The sequence below is a fragment of the Calonectris borealis genome, chromosome 1 (genome assembly GCF_964195595.1).
Source record: "Calonectris borealis chromosome 1, bCalBor7.hap1.2, whole genome shotgun sequence".
Classification (NCBI taxonomy): Eukaryota; Metazoa; Chordata; class Aves; order Procellariiformes; family Procellariidae; genus Calonectris; species Calonectris borealis.
In genome coordinates, this window is record NC_134312.1 from 72,160,488 (window position 1) to 72,175,570 (window position 15,083).

The window sequence follows — 15,083 nt, forward strand, 5'->3', positions numbered from 1 at the left end:
TGTTGGCCTTCTTGGCCACCTGGGCACACTGCCGGCTCATGTTCAGCCGGCTGTCAACCAGCACCCTCAGGTCCTTTTCCTCTGGGCAGCTTTCCAGCCACTCTTCCCCAGGTCTGTAGCGTTGCATGGGGTTGTTGTGGCTGACGTGCAGGACCCGGCACTTGGCCTTGTTGAACCTCATACAGTTGGCCTCAGCCCATCGATCCAGCCTGTCCAGGTCCCTCTGCAGAGCCTTCCTACCCTCGAGCAGATCAACACTCCCGTCCAGCTTGGTGTCGTCTGCAAACTTACTGAGGGAGCACTCGATCCCCTCGTCCAGATCATTGATAAAGATATTGAACAGGACCGGCCCCAGTACTGAGCCCTGGGGAACACTGCTCGTGACCGGCCGCCAACTGGATTTAACTCCGTTCACCACAACTCTCTGGGCCGTCCAGCCAGTTTTTTACCCAGCGAAGAGTGCACCTGTCTAGGCCGTGAGCCGCCAGCTTCTCTAGGAGAATGCCGTGGGAGATAGTGACAAAGGCTTTACTGAAGTCCAGGTAGACCACATCCACAGCCTTTCCCTCATCCACTAGGCGGGTCACCTGGTCATAGAAGGAGATCAGGTTGGTCAAGCAGGACCTGCCTTTCATGAACCCGTGCTAGCTGGGCCTGGTCCCCTGGTTATCCCGCACATGGCTTTGAGTGCCCTCAAGATGAACCGCTCCATAATCTTCCCTGGCACCGAGGTCAGGCTGACCGGTCTGTAGTTCCCTGGATCCTCCTTCCAGCCCTTCTTGTAGATGGGCGTCACATTGGCAAGCCTCCAGTCGTCCGGGACCTCCCCTGTTAACCAGGACTGCTGGTAAATGATGGAGGGTGGCTTGGCAAGCTCCTCCGCCAGCTCCCTCAGTACCCTCGGGTGGATCCCATCCGGCCCCATAGACTTGTGAGCGTCCAGGTGGTGTAGCTGCTTCCTCTTGGATTATGGGGGGTTTATTCTGCTCTCCATCCCTGTCTTCCAGCTCAGGGGGCTGAGCAGCCTGAGGATAACTGCTCTGACTATTAAAGACTGAGGCAAAGAAGGCGTTAAGTACCTCAGCCTTATCTTCATCCTTAGTGGCAATGTTCCCCCCCCCCCCCCCCCCCCGCATCCAATAGAGGATAGAGATTCTCCTTGGCTCTCCTTTTGTCATTAATATACTTGTAAAAGCATTTTTTGTTGTCTCTCACAACAGCGGCCAGGCTGAGTTCTAGCTGGGCTTTTGCCTTTCTAATTTCTACTCTGCACGACCTAACGAGATCTGTGTACTCTTCTTGAGTTGCCTGCCCCTTCTTCCAAAGGTGATAAACTCTCCTTTTTTTCCTGAGTCCCAGCCAGAGCTCCCCATTCAGTCTTCCCCGCCTGTTCTTCTTGCAGCACATGGGAACAGCCTGCTCCTGCGCCTTTAAGACTTCCTTCTTGAAGAACGTCCAGCCTTCCTGGACCCCTTTGCCTTTCAGGACTGTCTCCCAAGGGACCCTCTCGACCAGTGTCCTGAGCAGGCCAAAGTCCGCCCTCCGGAAGTCCATGGTAGCGGTTTTGCTAGCCCCCCCCCTCCTTACTTCACTAAGTATTGAGTATTCTATCATTTCATGGTCGCTAAGCCCAAGCCGGCCTCCCACCAGTCCTTCTCTGTCTGTGAACAGCAGGTCAAGCAAGGCACCTCCTCTAGTGGGTTTGCTTACCAGCTGCGTCAGGAAGTTATCAAACTCATACCAATGCTAGGGATAATCACACTCCATGTGTGTGTGCGTGTGCATGCACGCTCATGTTCTTGTGTATGTGCATGGATGTGCCTAAACCCTATTTTAAATGTAAATACACTAAAAATAGACACACCTCCACTAAACAGTCAAAGCAAGGGCAGGAATGAAAGCTATGGCCAGTAGTGTTGTGCGTCTAATTGTTACAGTAGTTAGTTAGAGATGATGTGTAGCAGATGGATGTTACAATAATTTATCCGGTGATAATTGCACCTTCTTTGTGTCTGTCAGAAAACCCCAGTAAAAACAAACAAACAAACAAACAACACCAACAACAGAGACAATGGAGAAGAAAAATGAGAGTGCTTGGGAAGTGAAATAACCATGTATGTGTGTCTTTTGACACTTCATCTTTATATGACCCAAGGCTGACAGATCCAGAGGATAAGTATCACTTTTCTTATAAAAGCTGGTCTGCAGAAAATTATATCCTACCCCAAGGAAAAAACGTACTTAGCCAAAAAGCAGTGTAGTATGACTTGGCCCCTCTGTACAATAAAGTTTGTTGCTACACAAAGCTCCAGGTGGTTTTAATTTCAAACTGAATTTCTAATCTTCTCTTCCAGACTCTCAGAGCAACAGAGAAGAATCTTATGGTTTTATCGTTACTACTGCAATAATCAAAATTGCTCCCTTCCTCTGGTACTGGGCAGTGCACCCAGTTGGGATCGAATGACTGTATCGGAAATGTATGCTGTGTTGAGGAGATGGAGATTTTCTAACCCTCTGGAGGCACTTGGGCTTCTGACTTTCAGGTAAGGGAAAATTAACCAAGTAGGAAAATAACAGTAAACAAAATGATCACGTGCTGATTAATTCAGCACTTCAATTTGCTCAGCACAGTATCATGCTTTGGTTCACGGACTGTGCTTTCAGTTCTGTCCCTGTGTCAAAGTGAAGATATAGTTGCAACTCTTGTGATGACCTTGAGTTGAATGTGCCAGCCTTGCCTTCGTGGCTGAGGTGGTTTTCTATTTCTCAGGGTAATGAAAAGTCTATTTCATTCTCTATAGCAGATTCACTCAGTTTCTGGTAACAGGTGATCAGTCAAATACTTAGCACTTAACACTCCGTATCTTCAAACTACTGTACAGATATGAAGTGACTAATGGGAGATAAGGAGGACTGAAATATGCTTCCAGATTATGATACCATGTAAATATGTACAGTCCCACCTGTAGCCCATCTTTCTGAAGTAGATAGGATGAACCTTTGAAGTCGGTTCCCCACACTTTGAATAAATTCTGTTGTGATGCCTTATGTTCCACCCCCACTTCTTACACTGGGAGCTGGTTGTTTGTTGGAAGGCTTTCTTGATGTTAGAGATAGTCTTACCTATGATGTAACAGCAGATGTCAGGGGCCAGAATCTGTGTCAGCAGTTACATTTCCTCCAAAATCTTGGGAGGTATTTTGTGTTAAGTGACCTACCTGTGAAAACATTAAATGTGCGGATGAAATGATTGAGCAAATTCGGTTTATCAAGCCCTTGCTTGTCTGGGTACGCACAAGCTGCACCAGCTTTGCAATCTCAGTTCCATGTTGTACCTTTAGGAAAAAATACCTCACCTAAAGCTTTACTTGAGAAAACACTGTGTACACTCACCTCCACATTATTAAAAAATAGTTATTTAATAATATAAAACTGACTATCGACTGTTATTTCCCTCTGGATGTTATTTCCTAAGAATACCTGTGTCTCAGGTTTATATCTGAACTATTAGCAGTTTCACATGTTTGCATACATGTCTTTTTTACATTTAGTGGGAATGATGGAAGCAAAGATCCTGAAAGGTTCTGGAGCATATTATTGTTATCTTATTTGCTGTTATTAAATTATTAGAATCCATTTCTAATTTATAAAATAACCACATAGAAAGGAGTATATGGGCAGGGTTGTCTTCCACATCCCAGAGTAGCAAGAGATTTTGAGATGGTTTGTCAGAGCATGCCAGGCTTTCAGATCAGACCTTTTGTAAAATTTTGTTTCTGTATGGGTGGCATTCCTGCAAATGAAGAGCTTGATTGTTCTTTGAAGATGCAGCTCTGCATCAGGGTGTGGTGCAGAATATCAGTCCTGTCAGATGCTTCACAGGATATTTAATATGACTCACCCTGTCACAGAGCTTCTCAGTGTGTAGTGGATGCAGTGTACACACTGTTCATTCTGGCTAACACAAAGGTTGCTGGCATGAAAAGATGGGAAGATGTCATCACTTTGTCTCTCCTGGTGCCACCGTTGGGAGTAGCTGGTACCTGCAGTGGTGCCAAAGAACAAGTACTTCTGATCAGGATCTTAGCTGGTTTGTCCCTTTAGTTTCTTTCTCACAAAAGATAATATCAATCTGATTTTTTTGCTTCACGCTAACGCTACAGAAATAAGTTCTGGATCACAGTACAAATCCTCTTTAAAAAAAAAATTCTGTCCGTCACATATCCACAATATTTTATAGATGCATGAACAACTGGGAAGCCAACCTTCAGAAATAGAGGGATTACAGTTCCTTAAAGATGTCTAGTTTCAGAGATGTCTAGGTCGCATGATTTAACTGCTGAGAGACATGTATATGCAAATTGAGACAGTGGGTTGAAGGAGAGGAGTACTTTCCATATAAACAGATTCCTGAGATTTCTTCTCTTGGTTCTTTTTTTCTCAGATTTCACTCATTTTGAAAACTAAAGTAGCACTGGATAGAGTCCAACTTTCCTTTACCGTTACCTTCACTAACTTTGTATTGTAGGCTCCGTAACTGAGCTGTTTTTGAAGATTCATTCAACTCTATCCTGTATTTTGTTTGGCGTTGACAATTCATCAACTCAGTTCCTCACTTCTATCATCCACAAAACAGCTCTCTGATTTCTTGTGATTACTGAGACACAGCTGAAAGATCTATGTTCATATAAAACATGAGCAGAATATAAAAGAAACGCTCTTTATATATTCATGTCTATTTTAAGGACTTGTGTTACCATTACTATTAAATCATAGGTAAGTAAAATAAATTAGGGCTAATCTTTGTCTACATGTATTGTTAACATAATGCAAGAATGCCGGAGCAGCTGCACTAAATCAGGCCAAAAATCAGTCTAGTGCATCCTGTCTCCAGTGGTGACCAACAATGAGAATGGGCCAAACGTAATGACACTGTGGTACTCTCCCAAATTCCAGTAATCTGCAGCTCAGAGACTTCCCAAGACAATATTTTTTTAGTTTAAGAGTCCTCTTGCATTTTTCTTCTATGATTTTTTCCAAATAAAAATTGATTCCACATAAAAATTCAGCTTTCAGAACATCCTGTAGCAAGGAGATCCACAGTTCAGCTCTATGATATATCATTTCTATGTATATTAACCACATTGTTAGCAATACCATAAAAGACACCAAGAGTTTTCAATCGTTCTGAATTCTGGATGCTTCCTTTGCTGGAACTTCAGTTTGCGGTGTCTTAAAGAGAACCTGAATTCCTCCTGCAGGCATGTGCTTACTCTTTATGTAGTTTAGAGAGGGAACTCAAAATCACTAGTCACTTTTGCAAGCCTTGGGCTGGGGACTCTAAATTATCCTTCTTCTCAGAGCGAAAAAGCAGCATATGTCCTGATGATTAAGCTTAAGCTTACATTTGCAAGTATAAAGAAATGAAAATCATTGGAGGCGCTACCTCATTGCCTAGGTTAGAAGACAGCATCATAGAGCTTAAGGAGAGGTATCATGGCCCATCAGATCAAGCCCCATTATCACACATCTGAGTTGAATGCTCTTTGCAACTTTCTGAAACTTCTAAATTGTTTTGTTCACTACACAGTTAAATGTACAATTTAATAGATGTTTCTTGTTCTTTGAGCATGTCTCTCCAGCTTATGCTCTTCCACTTTGCAGGCACATCTCAAGGCAGCCAAACGATATCATACTCATTTATGCAGTGGAAAGGAAGAACTTTCATAAATTGGAAACACAATCATGGTACATTTCACAGATAAATTCAGTAGCAACCTTGCATCCAGTCCTTGCAGCAAGTGCATTGATTCTTAAAGCCCCAGAAGCCAACGCTTAAAAAAGCAATTTAAAAAACAATAAATGTTCCTTTAATCAATAAAGACGGGATGAAGAAGATGGCAGGGGGAAGTGCAGAATAAGATTTTACACTCTTAGTTTTACCTCTAATTTCAGGGAAGGGTGATTATAAGCCATCGCTAATTTTCCCTAAGGCAGAAGGTATAGAGCTGGCCCCTCCTACTCAGCACTGCTTATTGGTGCCCTGTGCATTCCACCATTGACTTCACTTACTGAATCTGGTAAAAAGCCAACCTTTAGTGGAGTCAGAGCTTTCTATAACTGTATCTACTTTGCATGGCACACTAGGCAGGGAAATGACACCAATACATTTGTTTATTCAGAGAATTTTCTTGATGACAGAAAGAAACGAAAGGCAATGTTAGAAATGCCATCATTTATGATGTATTACTAACATGCCAATATTTTGTGTATGTATAGAACAACCGCACTTACAAATTTTTGTCAGGTTATTTTGCTATTCAAATTATTGAAAATGAAAGACAAAATATATTCATTAACCCAAATAGCAGAATGTTTGCTCCAACCTCGTTTTTCTGGCACATATAGAGTACATGTGCAGACCTGTGAGGTAACATGACTAGGAATCAGGAAATCAAGCTAGAATCAGGAAACAGCCACCGAAGAAGCTATGTCATTTTCCAATATTGTGCATGGCTGCGACCATTCTCAAGAGAGAACTTTATCAGGAGACAGTGGAGGTGAAGACATAACCTCACTGGTAGGCTTAAAAATTTTTCCTAGAAACTTTCTGCTAAATTCTAGCTCTGTCAGGGCAAGTGCACAGAAAAGGACATTCCTTTAAAACCATGTTTCATTTCAGAGTATTTTGAGATCGGACATTAAGGTGTAAGAGAGGTTTTATGCTACCTTACTTAATCCCCTGTATGGAGCAGGCAGAGTAGGGGAAGATATGACTCCTCCTACCTCTCCTTGACCAGAGAAGATGCTCTTTTGGTTATAGCGTCCCTCAGCCTTTGACTTTCACAGTATTATTGCTAATTTTCACGTTAAGTAGCAAAGTAGCTACTGAGTTTTAGAGGTTAAGATATATACCAATATATGTGAAACTCAGTTTCTAACCAATAATTATAATAAAATGTGATAGGTTGAAGCCAGAGTTTGTTCTTACACCTTTGAAAGCCAAATTGATTTTAGAAGTGTTGAATCAGGTTGTCATTGTTTTAATAAAAGCAGAATGTGAACTGTTCCCTGAGAGTCCACAGCAAAATGTCCAACACAGTATTTATCAAACAGATACAGCTAGAGCATATCTTTCCTGTTTGCATCTTACTAGGTTTAAAAGACTGTAGTTGTATATTGATGTGGAGAGCAAACACAGGCTTATGCAAAGAAATAAAATAAGAACAAAACAACAGTCTACAATTAATTTGATACTTTGATATACAGAGCACACTATTGGTAAAGCTTTAAAACTGATTTGTAGTAATGTACATGAAATTTAGTGATAACTTATGTGGAGATGTATGCACTGTTAGGAATAGACAACTCTTCATTTTGAGTGTTATAATGTGATTAATTCTTTTTTTTTTCCACTGCCTTTAACAATTTTTAGCTTTCTTGGCAATAAATATGAAGGTACTACAACAGACAGCTATAGCAAGACAGCTAACAATGGACAACTATGTAGGATGTGACATGCTTTCTGTACATAAGTATGCAATCTAATCAGGAGGCTGAACCTGTAAATAATCAAGTTTTCCATGTTTTGTTCTTTTGTTTTAATGTAACAGAGGACAAAATTTGTCTCTGGGCTGACAAACTCTGACAAACTCTGGCTGTTTGTCTCTTTACCTGACAAAATATCTTCCAGCATAGGGTTATTTGAGACAGTGCAATAAAACTGTTAAACATGAAATGCACATCTATTTCTCATTTACAATCAAGTCACCACTGGCAAATGTTAAAATCTCAAGAGAATTTTACAAATCCACAGGATGCCTCGGCAGAGCTTAGTTTTCTGTTTGAATCTGGTTTAGCTGAAAGGTACAGCTAGACAAATAGCTCCCTATTGGCTATCTATATGAAAAGAATCAAACACTGTAAGTTGTTCTTACTTCTAAAGCAAATTGTAATCTATGCTCATCCAGCTCAAAATTCAACTTTTAAAAAACCGTCTTAAAGTCTCAAGGGAGACCTAACAATCTACAGCTACTTAGACAGAAGTTATAAAATGGGTGGCTGTCAATCTTTGGCATCATGCAGGGAGGGAAGAACAAAAGAGAAAAGGGGGTGTTGGGGTTAAATATCAAAGGAAATTATAACTTAAGGAGAATCCAGGTTGCGAAATGAGCTGTGAAGGGGAAATTTGAAGTCCTGCATGGTGTCACCTATTGCTAAGGACCAGAGTCAACAACCATAATTTACATACTGTTTATTTTTCAGTAGTGTCTCTGGGTATGTAAACCTGAAACAAATTTATAAGAAGTCACAACCTCTGTTGTGGAGTACTCATTACCTGAAGAGAGGACAAATAAAATCCACCAAAAGAAGAAAGCTACAATATGTTACAATGCAGTCAGGCAAATTAATGAGGAACATCATAGTTCTATTCACTTAATTATTTATTGACCAATAGGTTGTTTGTCGAGGGAAAAAAAATACAATTAGAAGTAATTGGAAACCTGGGTGAAAATTACCATTTTGAAACTATGCAAAGAAAGAGTCATACAAGTATTGTTAAAGGTTTTAGTTTTAAGTTGCTTTTTTCCTAGCTAAATTCTCAGAGATTTTGGTGACAACCATAAAACAGCTAGGGAAGAGGAGTGCCTGAATCTCCTGCCTCTCTAAAGCCACTATCAGAGGCCACATGTCAGGAACCTGATAATCTATGGTTCAAATCCTTCACAAAATTGATCTGATATAGATAAGCTGTGGTACAGATGAGCTCCTCTTTCTTAGGAGAGTACCCTTAAAGAGTGGAATATTGAATTTGTTGTGATACAGTTGTCTCATTTCTCTGCTTCCAAAGTTTTCAGTATGTGTAAATAATTACATATTCATTGTAGCAAGCCCTGGAAATTTGTCCCCTAATACCCAAACTATGAAGCTGTTTTTCTTAGGCCTGAAGTGATTTCTCTTGCATTGAGTCACAGAGCCAAAAAACCAATTAATTGTGTCCTCTAATCAAAACTAATTTATGGATTACTGAAATCAGATTTGATGCGACACTCAAAAGTTTGCAAGATTATTCGCTGGAAAAACCCTTCTAGCCCAGACTACAAGATGGCATAGTTTACCAGACTACAAGATGGCATAGTTTCCAGGCATGTGAAGAGTAGGATTTTTTTACTCAGATCTGCTTCTAGACCTTACCCCATTATTGGCTTTTAGCAAATAAACTGATGTATATAAGCATGAATAGCATAAACACCATGTGATACTAGTTGAGTTCGTAAGCATTTGCTGTAGTTCTAGTGTATCTGAGGATGTTAAATGTTTGCTCAAATACAAATGTAAGGGGTAAAACAAATACAATTAAATATTTTTCTATTGTACCTGTGGCCCTGAACAACACTGAAATTCAAGAGAGCGATGGGTATTACATCTGGGGCTTAACAAATTGTCAGCTAGTTAAGAGAACATGTTAACTGCCCATTCTTTCAAAAAGATTCAACTCAGCCTCAAACTGACCTCGAGATTTACAAGCTGAAAGACACAGTTTAGTAACCAGGACCAACAAATTACCAAAATCTCATTCAAGAAGAGTGACAAGAATCATGTTTCCTGAAACAAACTAACCTGTAGATTTTTCACCACAGTGCCTATGCACTTGAGCTCATCATTTTTCTAATCACATCTTCTATAGATACTTAGTTATAGCTCCAGTTTTGACTTACAGTAAATTAATTCTAAACAAATTAAATATTAGCTGTTGAATTTTCTGGAAAGGTTGGGATTAAAATAATTTTATCGTTCTTTGTTTAGCTGGAAAAAATTTAAGAGTTTCTCTCATTATAGCATTCCATATATTCAAATGCTGGCTGCTAGTAAGGACAAGCAGTAACTAAGTAATATTTTTCTGCTTGACTTGGTGCCTATATAGAGCATATTTCACTGTTCAGTAACCTGTTGAACTAGGCGAGAAGGGGAAGGGAAAGATTAATTTCCATATTATCTGCACATGTTTGGCACACAGGCCTTTGGAGCAATTGCATAATTAGAAGATAGGATGATATGAAAGGGATTAATTTTTTTAATATGCAGTCCTCTTCAAATATGTTTTGTTCTAAATAGCCATGTGAACATTAAAGTAACAACTTCATATTCCTAGTATGTTGCCTAGAATAAATAAATAAATAAATAATCCTTGCAAAATCGGCTAATTTGGTGCTATCATGATAATTTATTTATAATGTATTCCCTCTCTCCTCATCAAGGCCCTCTCAGCATTATACAAACAATTATAAACTGTATTAAAAACATCATCAAATATGTACCATAACAGACAAACAAAATAATAAAATCAGACCTGAGCTGCGTTGTTAAAAGAGGGTTTGAAAGTGCTACAGGTGGCAGCTGATTGCAGCACAGAAGCCAGGCCTTTCAAGTAGATCCAACTGTTAGACTTTTTTTTTCAAAATATCCACATTTTTATTTGATGGCCTGTAGTTAATTCAAAATATTGTTTTGCTTCAGCTTGTTTTATTGAACTTAAAAGCTCAACCTTAGAGCTGCAGGTGCCATTATACTTCTGAGCATCTACCTTTACAATTTCTTCTCTTTCTCTCTTGATAGCAATGAGCAGTCATTGCTGCAAATGTGGTACTGTCTCTCGTATTTCACTTCTGATTTATTTTTCTAGTGGGTATATTGTTGGCAAAAGGTGCTGGATGGGAAGCTGAGAAAAGAGCAATCTGGTTTTGTGTTGAGCTCATAAAGCAGTAATACTGGTGGCCCTGTGACACCTTCTGCCATACATGATGGTTCTGATTTCAAAGGACTTTCTCTAGGGTGAATTGACAGGATAATCTGTCCCCTTTACTCATAATTTTTATGTATGCCTGAACTGCCAAATCAGAGATTTTCAAAAGAGCCTAATAGCTGTATCAGTTCAGAGGGGAGGGATTCACTGCTTTTCGTGGGGCAGATACTTGCCCTCAGAGAACTGGATCAAAGCCCAGCAGCTCCTTTGAACAATATCTGATTGACTGTGGTGCTGTTTGAAGACATTTTTGCCCCTTTGGCAGAGATGAGCACTCTTGTGTTTCTGGTGACTGAAAGATCTATATGAACATTTCCAGTTTGCTTCAGGAGAAGACAGAAAAGAATCTTGGGGTGGCAATGGACAAGCTTCAAGTACCAGCAGATAGTTAAGGGTGACACAACGTGGCAGACATACACAGAAGAACACATCTGTTCCTTTCGTTGTGAAAGCGGGACAGCAGCAGAACAACTAACTCTGAACCAATCTAGGCAACTTCTGTGTACATGAAATTCTCTGTGTATCATGATTAATGTCACAAATGCAACACACAAAAAGGTGGAAATTTTTTTTGTATTTTATTTTTTCAAAAGTCCTTAAAAGATTATTTTTCAGCTTTCAAATATTAAAAGAAGCACTGTATACTTTTTGTCTTTTTCTCTGAAAAGAGAGAAAATGTTCTGTTAAGAGTCAGTTTTAATCAGTCAGGTTACACCAAAATTTCATTCTTTTTCTTTTTTAACGAAAAATGTTTTGATCAGCTATATTGTCCAGCCTTCTTTCCCTGTTTTATCATTGCTGCTACACCATGTTTTCCTCTTTTATCATTTTTACAGTTAGAGCTCCATCACAAAATCTATATTAGGCTACAGCTACTCTGGTTTCAACAAAAATTTGTTGAGAATACAGCTTATGCTGAATACATAAACATTTTCCCATCAGAAATGGCTGTTTCACTGACTTGGAGCCTTTCTGGGGGAAGGTGTTGATTTTTTACTAAATTTTCCTTTCGAAAAACTAAAAAGAAATCATGTTTTCCATTTCAAAATTATTTCTGTTTAAAAAATATTTTTTATTGTGTTATGATTTGAACCAGAAGAGCTGACATTGGAATAAATTGTCTGAAATGAATCCTTTTTGTGTGGGAGATTTCAAGCTTTTGTGCTGTTGCTCAGAACAAAAGAAGTCTTCAAGTGACTGTTAAAAGTTCCCATGGTACGGAAATTTCCTATTTCAGGAAAGTAGGAGCAGCAAGAGAAGATCCATAATTTGCTTCACATTTCAGTACATGTAAAGGAAATTACAATATATGGTAGCTCAAATTAAAAAAGGTATTTGAAGATCAGTGGGGTTTTTTTTTCCCTGTATGACACTGTAACAGTTAGTCCAAGTAAGTTATCTGCTATGTATTTCTTGACTCTTGTTACAGTAAAGCAAATGAATTTATTTTTTTCCTATTTTATTTTGAGAGAAAACCTGGTTTTCTAACATCTTATATCAGTGAGAGCTCGGGAGAGTTGCAGTGGTTCACTAGCTCTTAATGATATCTATTTGTTTTGCTCTAGTTTTCCAGATCAAGATATTCGCAGAACAGCAGTCCAACAAATAGAAAATCTGTCAAATGATGAATTGTTAGAATACCTCCCACAGCTGGTTCAGGTAAGGAAGAAATTGATAGCCAAGGAAGTTTTCTGTCCAGATCAATAACTTTATTAAATACTTTTGATTCTTTCAGTTTAATTGATACATTGTAAGAGGAATAAATAAATAGACTGTTTTCCACTCAAGAGAATGTAGTTGTTTGGCATGCTGATTGAACTTTTCTGTATACTACAAGAAGGTATTTTCAAGTAAAAAAGAAAAATAAAAAATACATCTGAACAAGAGAAATTCTGCTATGACCACCAAACCAGGGGCTGGCGGTGGCAGGGCTTTGTTGCAGTCAAGGAAGCAAATGGTGTTGCAACGAATCACAGTTTTCTTAACACCACATATACAGGGAAAATCATTGTCAGTACAGAGTAACCAGGGCAATTAGGGTGTAGAATTGTCTCTTTATAGATGTACATTGCATTTCACTGGAAATTAATGTTTTACAAGTTAAGTCCTGTGTTACAGTTAAGGAGGAACCAGCCATTTCGAAAGATTTATACCCTTACTTTGTAACACTGTGCACATGGATTGCTTACAATTCCACAGTTCAGAGTTCCTCAGGGGGTTTTGTGTGTTTTTAGATATATATTTATATAAATGCATGTACATATATACACATGTCTAGACAGACATATATGTATACATGTATGAATATATTTATGTAATCCACTACTGCGAACCTGCATAGCTTTACAGCATTCACACAGTAGGACACTTATGTGACCTTTCACCTTCCACAGCTTCTGTTTCACAAATAAGTTTATTTTCCAAACCAGGTAATCAGATAAAAATTTAAATATAGCATTGAGAGTTTTAAGTGGGGGAAGAAAAGCTGCATATTTACATATATGCTAACACAGCCAGAATCAGGATGGTATCTGCCTGTCTTATAGGTGGTGGCAGACACTTGTGTCCTGAAGTTTCTTTGCTCATTGCATTGCTAGGGCATTCTCCATATGTTGGATTGCTTCATTCAAACTAAGCACTGATTAATTTTGTTATAAAGGAAAGACAACAAAGCCGGCATACAAATGATTGTTGTTATTAATTTATCTGTTAAGGTGCTCAAGTTTGAGTGGAGTCTTGAAAGCCCTCTAGTGAAACTCCTGTTGAATCGTTCTCTTCAGAGCATCCAAATAGCCCATCAACTTTACTGGTAAGATCATTTGCCATTACTAACATAGTCGTTTTCTGTTACAGTGAAGTTTATCCATTATTCTATTGGTGACAAACTCTCTTTTTATTTACAATCAACAGAAAACCTATATTTTTTGCTCCTTCTTTATTCTCCTTTCAGTACTGGGTATGGGTAAATTGTATAAAAGACCTACATATCTCTGCCTTTATCCTGCCCCTGGCGGGAGGGAGCGGGGAAAGTTCTGTTCACTTACATAAGATACCATTTGTATTTTTCTGCATTTTCTGGTTTGAGCCAAAAATAGTCTTTCTCAGAAATTGCAAGCGCCAAGCAGCATTGGCTTACTTATAAAGGATCCTGCTTTTGTGATTTCTCTGACCTCTCCTGAAGTTGTCAGACTTCTCATGTGTGTCAAAGTGTATCTCTTACCCCTTTGCATATCAGTCTGACTTGTGATGGTAGAGTTTCCAATAGTTCCTTTTCGTGACTATGGAGATGTACCAGTCCTGACAGCAACTGCCATTCAGCCTCTACCTCTACAACATAAGGACCTCTGTAATTATATTATTGCATGCGGTGGTTATTCTGCTTGCTGTGCTGTTACTTCAAGGATCTCTGAATAGAGAATGTGGCTTTCTGCCGTCTGAACAACTGCCTGTGATCTGAAAATCGAACTGTTGTGGTCGGTTTTTTTTACATGTTTCGCAATGATGGATGAACTGAGCTTTCATTAACAGTTCAACTGGTTCGGACACCTTAAAACAAAAGCTTTCCTTCCTGCAAAGGAAAAACAACAAGTTGAAATGTAGTAATTTGGTTGATGAAGTGTGAGGTCAGAAAGAGCGTAGATCATACTTTCATACCTGCATGGTCTCTGGAAGTGTTAGTGGGGATAAAACAGAGTTATGAATGTGTTTGTTTCACTGAAATGAGTAGGATAACAATAACAAGCCTAATGAGCATATCTGTCAAATAAAGAGGAACCACATTTAGTGAGCCATTTTTCTGACAGTGCCTGAAATATGCCTGAGATGATTTCTACTATCTTATATTAAACTTAGTCATACTGGATATAAAATGTCCAGTCTAGAGTTCTTAAATGTGCCCGGAGGGTTGGTAGTTTTCCTGTGCAATTAGAAATGGTTTCTAGAGTTCAATGGACAGTGGGAACATAATCAGTTTGCCTGTGTTTTCTTTAACTCCTCTGTTCTTCTCAGAAGAAAAATGACTAAGTATCTGCGGTTTTCTTCCTCTTTACTTTGCAGTGTGGACTTGTGCAGATCCCCATTTTTTTTCCCAAATTTTGCTCAAGCTGTCTAATATTATAATCTTGGGTAATATATAGCAGATATTTCATCCTGAATAATAGATATACTTGTCTGGCACAGTACAATTTAATGTGGCAAAATACATTTATTTTATATATAGCTTAATATATAGCATAACTATATATACATCAAATAGAATATTTCTCAATGTTCACTGTAT

At 39.0% G+C, this 15,083-nt stretch overlaps 1 protein-coding gene across 1 annotated transcript in view; it reads left to right on the forward strand.

Annotated features, from left to right (window-relative positions):
- The window catches only part of PIK3C2G (phosphatidylinositol-4-phosphate 3-kinase catalytic subunit type 2 gamma), a 209,323-nt gene that overhangs the window by 83,234 nt on the left and 111,006 nt on the right, over positions 1–15,083 (forward strand). Inside the window, exons 15-17 of the mRNA XM_075160158.1 lie at positions 2,355–2,543; positions 12,370–12,463; positions 13,519–13,613. Coding sequence (XP_075016259.1) covers positions 2,355–2,543; positions 12,370–12,463; positions 13,519–13,613 — 378 coding nt within the window. The remainder of the gene's footprint in view (positions 1–2,354; positions 2,544–12,369; positions 12,464–13,518; positions 13,614–15,083) is intronic.